Source organism: Octodon degus, unplaced genomic scaffold, assembly GCF_000260255.1.
Source record: "Octodon degus isolate 3935 unplaced genomic scaffold, OctDeg1.0 scaffold00072, whole genome shotgun sequence".
In the NCBI taxonomy this organism is placed as follows: domain Eukaryota; kingdom Metazoa; phylum Chordata; class Mammalia; order Rodentia; family Octodontidae; genus Octodon; species Octodon degus.
The window spans coordinates 8514384-8524494 of NW_004524648.1; the positions used below are offsets into that span (position 1 = coordinate 8514384).

Below are 10111 nucleotides of genomic sequence, written 5' to 3' on the forward strand. Positions count from 1 at the left end.
GGCGCAGAGCGGGGGCCGAGCGCAACGGGCAAGGAGCGCGGGGATCAGCCGGGCCCGGGCCGGCCCAAGGGCGCCCTCGCCGCAGCGGAGGAGCCTGGCGCGGGAGCCGCGAAGGAGGCAGAGGCCGGCGGGGCGGCGAGCTCGGAGAAGTTTAGCAGCGGCGAGGCCGGGCGTCCCGGGGTCGCGGGGCGGCAGGAACCGGGGCCATGGGGGCGGGCGCGGTGTGGGTGCGGTGCGCACGGAGCCCCCCAAAGAGCCGCGTGGCGCGAAGTTAGCCCGGCGCCCCGGCTGGCCGTGGACCCCGCCTCGGCCATGGGCGAGCACCCTAGCCCCGGCCCCGCAGTGGCCGCCTGCGCCGAGGCGGAGCGCATCGAGGAGCTGGAGCCCGAGGCCGAGGGGCGGCCGCCCGCGGCGCCGGAGGACGTGAGTGCCCCCTCCCCGCACCGGCAAACTTTCTGGGGGGCGCCCGAGCGGGGGAGGACAGCTGCCCCTGTCTCACCCCTGCGGGGCTGCTTGGAGGTTTCAAGGTGATGCGGGAGCGCCCGGGATTGGCCGGGTCCCGCGAGCGGGAGGGGCGAGGACCGGTCTCCCCAGATCGCGCGCGCGCCACCCGGCGTCCCTGCGGGACCAGCGCTGCGCCAGGACCAGAGCCCCCTCCCCGCGCTGGTGCAGTGCCCGGGACACGGCGCTCGCCTGCAGAGGCGGCCGCGTCACAGCAGTGACTCCCTCCCCTCCCCTCCGCGACCTGCGGGCTCCGTCGGCCCAGGGTGGGAGCGAGCGCCGCAGAGTCCTCAGTCCCCAGGCACGCAGACCGGTCTGGCGACCCTCTTTCCAGTTCCCAGATCAGCTCCGTTCCAGCACCTGCCGGGTCACAACACGGACTGCAATTCAAACTGGCCTCCATCCCTGAATCCAGCCCGGACTGGGAGGGGAGGAGTGCGGGGAGCGGTTTGGCCCCCCGAAGGGGACTCCGGAGCCCTAGGGTACCCCGGGCGACCGAGGCCAGGGAAGGGCTGTCCTAGAGGGTTTTCCTGCCCTCTGGAGCTCCTCTCCTTCCCGCCGTTCACGGGAACCGACTGGATCCCATACTGGCCACCCGTAGGAACTGGAGTTGCTTAAGCTTCTCCGGGGGTTAACCTGCAACGAGGGGTGAAAAACTGGGCAGACGCTCCATCTGGCCCTCAGGGTGGAGAGACGGACCTGAAACCAGACGACTCCACAACCTAAATAAGGAAAGCTGGGGAGTTTACCATCTCCTGGCTTCTGGGTGCTTAATTCTATCACTTCCTTCTGGCCCTAAATCTCGGGTAGAGAAGTCTTATGAACTCAACATAGAAACTCAGCTTTGGAAGAGAATGGGTGGAATTCAGCATATCAGGAAACCCCCTCACCAACTCCCCCACCCACCAAGCCTGTAATCAAAATGTCAGGGCTTACAGTTCTTCTGAGTGTGGGGTCCGTGGCCCCAGTAGGAGCCGAGGGACTTGCCCTTGGGCATGCATTCGAGAGAGTAGATGTGGATGTAAGGGTAAACAGCAAAAGTTAGCCAAGGCCCCTGGGCAGAGTTGGGCGCCTTTATTTGGTAATTGCTGGGGCTCATCCCTTCACCTAACCCCCAGACCGGGGACACTTGCCTTGTTGATCCCCCATCCTACCCCTCACCTGCTCTGGGAGTTTCCTCTCTGCCATTTGGGAAGCTCTTTCCAGGTTTTCTCTGGACTCTTGTGGCCTGTCCCTAAGCCTGTTCTGACCTGGGTAGCAGCTGGGAGGCTAGGTCAGAAACATCAGGGGGCCACAGAGACCTTGGTGATAAGTGTCTTTCTCTTCTCTTCCTCCTCTCATGCATGGCCTCCCTCTCTACCAGCACTGGAAAGTCCTGTTTGATCAGGTATGTGAGCAGTTAAATCCTCCTCCCTTCCTTCCAACCCTCCCTGAAATCAGTCTCAGTCTCCCTGCTTGCGTGGGCTTCCCTTGCTCTGGGCTCCTGAGGTGGTGACGTGGTGTGGAGGTGTGGCTTACTGCATCCCGAGCTGAACAACTCTGCTCTCCAGGTAGCCGAAGTAGGCAGGCGGTGGACTCCCCTGAGAGAACCCCTCCCTCCCTCCTTACACTGCACCAGAGCTGGGCTGATACCTTATAGGAATTGGGCAGTATGTGTTGAATGCCTTGGAAATTTTCTACCTTACATGCAAAGGGATTGCAATAGGGAACTGAGGAGATGGGGGAAGGGCTTGAGCTAACCACCCGCTGGTTCCCTTTCTCCCTCTACTATAAAAGGTCCATGGCCACCACCGAAGTATAATCTCTGCCGTCCTTGGGGGGTGACTCACAGCATAGGCTCTTTTGAGAGCTGATTTTGTTTCTTTACTTCTGCAACAGGGAGAGGGAGTGCTGGGAGGTTACGTTTGGAAAACAGCGTGCTATTTGCAATGCTTCCAGCCTAGTTTTGGGGATTGGAGTGGTGGGGCAGGACTTGCCTTATGAATTGGTAGATGCATGTTTGACCTTCAGCAAAGATCTGGTTCTCTGCTTGGTACTTAGGTGCCATTGTGTGTTTCCTTTGCCCTCTTTGTCCCACTTGCAGGAGAGGAGGCAGATGTCCCAGTGTTGGTGGATAGTTCTGGTGTGAGAATGATTGTGATCTGCAGTTTGTGCGAGTTTAATAGATCCGTATGTTCGGACCAGAGGAAACGCTTGGAGTTAGAGAGAGAAATAAAGCTGAGCAAGCAGCTTGAGCCAAACTTTTGTTCCTGGCAGAGGAAGCCTTTGAAAGTTTTTAAGCAGGGTTGCTTTGGGATCCAGGCAGCGCTGGAAAGATCCCTGGTGATAGTGGGAAAGAGGCAAGATGGATTTCATTTCAGGAATAAGAGAAACTTGCCAGAGGCCTGCTGCAGTGAAAGGAGACAAGCGCCTTCTGTTAGGAGCTTTCTATTACTACAATGAGCACCTGAGATGATCAAGTTAGGAAAAGGTTATTTTGGCTGATGGTTTGGAGTTTCATTCCGTGACTGGTTGGCCCTGTTGCCTTTGGTCCTGTGGCAAGGCAGCACTTCATGACAAAAGCACATATTGGGGCAGGATCCACTCACCAAGCCAGGCATGGTGACTGACACTTGCCTGTAATTCCAGAAGTCTGGGAGAGGCCAAGGCAGGAAGATTGCAAGTTGAAGTCCAGTTTGGGCAATTTAGTGAGTTTCTGTCTCAAGATTAAAAAAATTGGTAAAAAGGGCTGGGGAAGGTGGCTTGGTGTGAAGGCCCTGGGTTCAAACTCTAGTACTGCAGACAAGAGCAGCAGCAGAAACCCACTCATCTCATAATAGTAGTGTGAAAAGAGAGAGAGAAAAAGACAGCTGGGTCGCATGATGAGGTCACACCCTTTGAGTTTCCACTGCCTCCCACTAGTTCCAGGCTGGGGGGTAGGCTTTAGCACATCAGCCTTTGGGGTACACTTATTTGAACCCTAGTTAGTGTATCTCAGTGTGGACAGTGACAGTGAAGATGGGAAGAAAGAGCTGTGGCAGTAAGGAAATAAGACCCTAACAGACTGGAGGAGCCCAGAGGAACCGCGCACTAATTGAGATTTTGAAATTAAGAGGAAAAGGGGGAAGATTGGCAAAAATGACCATTTTGGTTTCTTTATTTATTTATTTATTTGAGAGAGAGAGAGAGAGAGAGAGAGGTGTGTGTGGCCAGCTCAGCCCACCAGGGGGCGGGGCTGGCTGGCATGTGGTGCTGGGGGATCGAACCGCGGTCCCTGATGCTTTTGCTAAGCTTGTTCCAAGTAGGTGCTTTAGACCACTGAGCCATCTCTCCAGCCCCGCATTTTGGTTTCAACAAACTCCTTTGAGGAGGCAGTTAAATGCAGGTGCCCATGTGGAGCTGAAGCATTGCAGGGCAAAAGATACAGTGAGCCCAGGGTGAGGATTTGGGGTTATCCTCCCCATGAGGCCTGGCTGCTGCTTTGGAAGCACCCACCTGCTCCTGTTCTCTGCTTTTGTCCTGAAGTGATAGTGTGGCTCCCCACCCGCTCTGGCCTCATGCGTACAGCCGCTGCTGGCCTCGCGCCTCAGGGTGCTACCACTCAGCTGCCAGTCCTTCACACCTCCTGCTGGATTTAGACTCAGAACCTAGAACAAAGTGTCTCTTGCTTCTTTTCTGCGTCTTTCACATTTGATTAATTTCCTTTGCCAGTTCCTATGTGTGTGTTTACATTTTAAGGCTAACCACTTGGGTGAATGAAGGAGAAATTTCAGGCAGAATTTGGAACTCTAGGGAGCAGGGAAAATGTGTAACACCCAGTAATAAGCTGATGGTCCCTAAAATCCAACAGGAAGGAGACCCTGCTATCACAAGGAGTATCCCCTGGCTCCTGGGGAGGCCCACCCAGAATTCTGGACGGGGGAATGAATTCTAGGAAAATAGACTATTAAAGTTTATCGGAACAATAAGTTCAGCCTGATGTCTGCTCCCATCGCCCACAAAGCATCAGAAGCCTGTGAACTCCTTCCACTCCGTGCTCTGGGTTTAAGGAGAGCTGCTCCTGAGCATGGCTTTAACCCTGGCACATATCCAGCCCTGTGTCTGTTACCTGTACCATGACTGTTAACCATCCCTTGACCATTCCCTCAATGGGGCTAAAGGACGAGTAACTACGAAGCTTCTCAGATGCTTGCTTGCGGACAGATGGCATGTTGTTCAGAAAGCTGATGGGTCCTGTGTTTTTCTTGCCTGTGCCTCAGCCTAATGGTAGCATTCAGACTTAGTGAATGTGGTGCGTGTGGGTTGCAGGCGGCCCCTGTTCCAGCTCTTGTTTGTATAGAAGTAAATTGGGATAGATCCAATTGTGGAGGACACCTGTGAGAGTCCCAGCAAGCAAATGTGGCAAATGTGGCTCACTTGTGCTTGCTCTCTCTCTCTCTCTCTGTCTGTCTCTGTCTGTCTGTCTGTCTCTCTCTCTCTCTCTCTCTCTCTCTCTCTCTCTCTCTCTCTCTGTCTTCTCTTTTTGAGACAGGGTCTCTCTATGCAGTTCAGGCTGGTCTTGAGCTCACTTTGTAGCCCAGGCTGGTCTCAAACTCCCAATGATCCTCCTGCTACAGCACTCCTACCCCCACTGCTGGGCTGGAATTACAGGCATGTGCCACCAGGCTTGGCTACAGATGTGGTTCCTGAGTACACCTTGCAGAAGTCAAAGACATGGAAGGACAGAGCCAGTGAGGCATGTCCTCCTTCCCTTCAGGAAACACCAGTGGTCACTCAGTTTCAAACAGATCTTCTGGGGTCTGTTTCTCAGGTTCCTGCGTGTTGTATGGCTTCTTAGCCTGTGCAGTAGCCTTGAGCCAGCATAAGCCAACAGGGCCCCAAGAACTGGGAGCCACAGTGCTGGTTGGGGTCACCCTTTAGCTAACTGGCCAGAATACATTTAGAGGGAGTTGGAAGTGACCCCAACCCCTCAGAAGCTTCCCTGGTCCTCCATCATTCTGGTATTTGGCTGCTTACTCAGGAAGTATAGCAGAACCAACCCATGGTGCATGCGCACACACACATACACCCTGCATGTCCCTCTGTCTTCCTCCCAGCAGCACCTATGGTCAGCATTCAATTCTCAGATGTTCCATGTGTTCATTTCCTACCCAAGAAAAGAGTGTTTTCATATATCAGGGGATTGGGTTTTTTTGGGGTTTTTTTTGGTGGAACTGGGGATTGAACTCAGGGCCTTGTACTTGCCAGGGAAGTGCTTATTCCACTGAGCCATCTCCCTGGTCCCTCAGGGCATTGTTAATCAGTTTAACAATAACCCACAACTGTTGGACCAACTATATGGGGGGATTGTTGATGAGTTTACTAAATATTTAAATAAAATTTAAAGTTACCATTAAAAGGGCCAGCCAGGGGGCCAGGGAGATGGCTCAGTGGAATAAGCACTTCCCTGGCAAGGGTGTGAGCTCGATCCCCAGTTCCACCAAAAAAAAAAAGAAAAAAAGAAAAAGGGCCAGCCAGATAGCTTAGCGGATTAAAGCGCCTGTTTAGGCAGAACACAGGGCCCAGGGTTTGATCCCCGGCATGTTGTGCCGACCCCTGGAGCGCACTGAGATGGCTATTGAGACTGAGTGAGGTGGTATGCACCTGTAATCCCAGCACTTGGGAGGCTGCAAATAGGAGAATCACTACGAGTCTGATCTACATAGTGAGACCTTGTAGACCCTGCAGATGCTGTACCAAATTAAAAAAAAAAAAAAGTTACCATAAATATTCTGTTGTCATACAATATCATAGTTAAAAAATGTTTTTTTGTGTTTTTAAATTTTCTTTTCCATAATTTTATTGAGAAACAAATAGCAATGAGACAGTTTCAAGTCAAATTAATAGGACAGTTCCAATAATTAACACATTGCATACTCTCTTCCTAGTGGTTATTTGCTGTACAAGATGCAGACATGATATCCTATTTACAAACACTATTAGAACAAATCCCTCTATTCGTTAAGAGAATGTAACTATATATCTATCCTAACCTGTTTTTCTGTGTTAAATCATTGTTGAGCACTTCCTTTGTGGTTCCTTCCATCACTTCAGATCTAACACAATCTGAAGCAAACAATATTTGCAGCTCTCCAGATCTTATAAATATGCTGTTCTTACTTTCTACTAGTTTTTCTATGACTTTTTTTGTACCAGGAATTGAACTCCCAATCTTGTGCTTGCCAGGCAGGTGCTGAGCTACACACCTGGCCTTAGATTTTCTGTGATTAGATAACAATCACAAAAAAAAAAAAAAAAAGAAAGAAAGAAAGAAAGAAAAAAAGGGGCCAGGGAGATTGCTCAGTAGAATGAGCACTTGCCTGGCAAGCACAAGGGCCTGAGTTCAATCCCCAATCCCACCAAAAAAAAAAAGATAACAATCACAGCTGGGCTTAGTGGCACATGTCTGTAATCCCAGCATTTGGGAGGCTGAGGCAGGAGGATCATGATGAGTTTGAGGCCAGTCTGGGCTACATAGTGAGTTCAAGGCCAGGATAAATCATATATCAAGACTCTTGTTTCGGGGGCCGGGGAGATGGCTCAGCGGAATAAGCGCTTCCCTGGCAATCCCCGGTTCCGAAAAAAGACTTGTTTCAAAACAAAATCAATCAAACAAACAAAAAGCCAAAAATCATGGACTAGGCAAATGTTGTCTGGTCGCAGCTACTTGGGAGGCTGAGGCAGGAGGACCAAGAGTTCTATACTAGCCTGTGGGCTACATAGTGAGACTATTTAAAAAAAAAACAAAAAAACATACCAACAACCACAAACTATATAACCCTTTACTTCCTTTGGATGTTACTCCTGTCTAGTTATATCAGCATCACTTTCTTAGGCTGAACCTGTTGGCGAGCACTAGTAATCCCAGCACTCTTGGTGGCTGAAGCAGGAGGATTGCATGTTTGAGCCCAGCCTGGGCAACATAGTAAGAACCTGTCTCAAATTTTAAATTTACTTTATATGTTGTTTGAGAAAACATACTGTATTTTATTTTATTTTAATGTATTTGGTTGTTTTCAGGGTCTCACCACGCAGCTCCGACTCATGGTGCTCCTCCTGCTTTCAGCCTCCCCAGTGCTGGGATCACAGGCATGTGCCACTATGCCTACCCAGACTTAAAAGCAAATTGTCGTTACCTGCTTCGGTTCATTTATAGATATAGGCAAGGTTTAGTGTAATCTGTTTGTATATGTATTTTCTATAATGCAGATTCACTACATAGTTATATACAGTGTGACAAATTCTGTTTTGCTATTATAAACAAGGAAAATGATATGGAATTAAATACCCTGTTGAAAGAATAAGAAATTCACAACTCATGATCAGAAATGTACTGTATTTAAATTTTATTTTATGTGTGTGTGTGTGTGTGTGTGTGTGTGTGTATGGCCAGCTCAGCCCACCAGGGGGCGGAGCTGGCTGGCATGTGGTGCTGGGGGTTTGAACCGTGGTCCCTTTGCTTTGGCTAAGCTTGTTCTAAGTAGGTGTTTTAGACCACTGAGCCATCTCACCAGCCCCCGTATTTAAATTTTAGTAAGCTAATGTATTAATTTGGGGGGGCAGCTGAGCCCACTTTGGGGGTGAGACTGGCACAGCATGTAGTGCTGGGGATTGAACCAGGGTCCCTGTGCATGCCTAAGCAGGTGCTTTAGCCTGCTGAGCTATCTTGCCGGCCTGAGAAAACATACTTTATATGATTTGGTAAATTTTTATGTGTTGGGCTTGTTTCTGATCTATGCCTCTGATATTTATAACTTTGCACAACCATGTGCCCTTTAGTTATTGCTTTGTATGTTTTCCAGAGCTTTCTGAAAAGCCCCTTTTTTCAGGTTATGTTTGTGTCCCTTAATGAATTCAGATATCTTGTCCAAGGTCAAATGGTAGAGCAGTAGCAGATGAGGCACTGAAGCCTGGTTAGCCCACAAAAGGCTCTCTGGATTGAAAAAGCTAGGTTCACTGTTTTTTGAAAAAAGCCTCTAAGATCTCTGAATGTTTAAGGAGGAGAATGGTTCAGAGCAGGGTTCTGTTAAGTCAACAAAGCACAGCTGCTTTGGAGCTCCAGAAAGGAAACTGGAGAATTGCAAGTCGCTTCATTGTGGCTCCCTTTTCCTCTTCCCAGCAAAGAATATATACTTCCAAGCCCACAGGAAGAGACCCCACGTTTACTAATATCGCCACTAGACAAGTAGGAAGTGGATAAGATTTGACTGGCACAGCCTAGGTGGGCTACTTGGGGAAGAGCCTTGGATTTGAAGGCAGATAAGACCTGTAGACCTGGGTTCAAGTCTTACTGACTGTGTAACTAGGGACAGGTATATCATCTCTGTGGCAATGGGGGTGATGATCTTTAACTCCACTGATTATGAGAATGACATGGATGTGGACTCTCCCTGGCGTGTCTCATTCCCAGCAGATGCTTGATGGATGTGTTTCAACTTTTTAAACAATGTTTTTATTTATATATTTATTTGGTACAGGATCTCGCTATGCAGCTTGAACTCCTAGTGATCCTCCTGTCTCCTAGCACTGGGATTACAGGTGTACACCACCACCCCTGGTTTTGGAGGCCCACACAGCGCACCTGGGGTTCTGGGGCCAACATGGCATGTGGTACTGGGAATTGAACCTGGGTCCTTGCACTTGCCAGGCAGGGACTTAGATAACTGAGCTATCTCCCCAGTCTGTTGACGGATGCATTTGTCAGTGTTAGAATTTGCTTCACAAGGATCACTTTTGAGATCAGGACCTCAGTATATAGTAGAAAAGGTGACCCCTCAAAAACAGCTGCTTCTGAGCCCAGGAGAGTTTGTGCTTTCCTTCCCTGGGTCCCCCCCTGCCCAGGACCCTCCCCCAAGCCTGTGGGTCTTCTCCTGGCCTGATGCTCATGTCCACCTCATTTGTAGTCCCCCTGCAAGCTGGGAGCTGCACAGAGGCCCGGATGAGACCACCAGATGGATTAGCAGGGAGACACAGAGACAACAGCTGCCCCAGGGACAGCAGTGGTCGCTGCAGCCCCCTGGAACACACGATTAACCAGCAGAGCTGGGTTCCCAGAGAGGACAAAGCCCCGAGTTTAACTGGAGTCCTCCCTTGGGCTCTGCACCCCTGCCCCTTATTGAGGCCTCCAGGACTCGAGGCTGTGGACTTCACTCCACCACAAAGCCAGTTTCCCTATGCTGCTCCAGCTCCATTGACCCCATCAGGCACACTGGAATTAACCCCTTCATCCCTATGCACTGGACAGCAGCTGAACAGTAGTCCGAGGGAGTGGAGCCCACATACCACCTGGTGCCTGTCTGACACAATAGGTACACACACATCTAAGCTAGTGACAGGTCAAGCTACAGCCTTGCACCCCCTGTCAAGGGTTAAATTATCCTCTCTAGAAGCAAGTCCTGATCATGGTGGCACCCTGCCACCATGTGGTTGCTGGCACCTTGAGGACCACAGGTTATTAAATGGAATAAATTTCCACAGGTCCATGGAAATCACTTGTCTGCTCTGTTCATTTTGCCAATTAGTAAAGAGAGGTCAATGATCTCTCTCTCTCTCTCTCTCTCTCTCTCTCTCTCTCTCTCTCTCTCTCTCTCTC

General features: G+C 50.4%; 1 protein-coding gene across 1 annotated transcript in view; it reads left to right on the forward strand.

The window, feature by feature from the left end:
* The first annotated feature begins 241 nt into the window (after positions 1-241).
* Rhbdl3 (rhomboid like 3) overlaps positions 242-10111 on the forward strand; it is a 48113-nt gene continuing 38243 nt past the window's right edge. The window contains exon 1 of the mRNA XM_004635440.2: positions 242-423. Within this exon, the coding sequence (XP_004635497.1) occupies positions 313-423 (111 nt within the window). The 5' untranslated portion in view covers positions 242-312. The remainder of the gene's footprint in view (positions 424-10111) is intronic.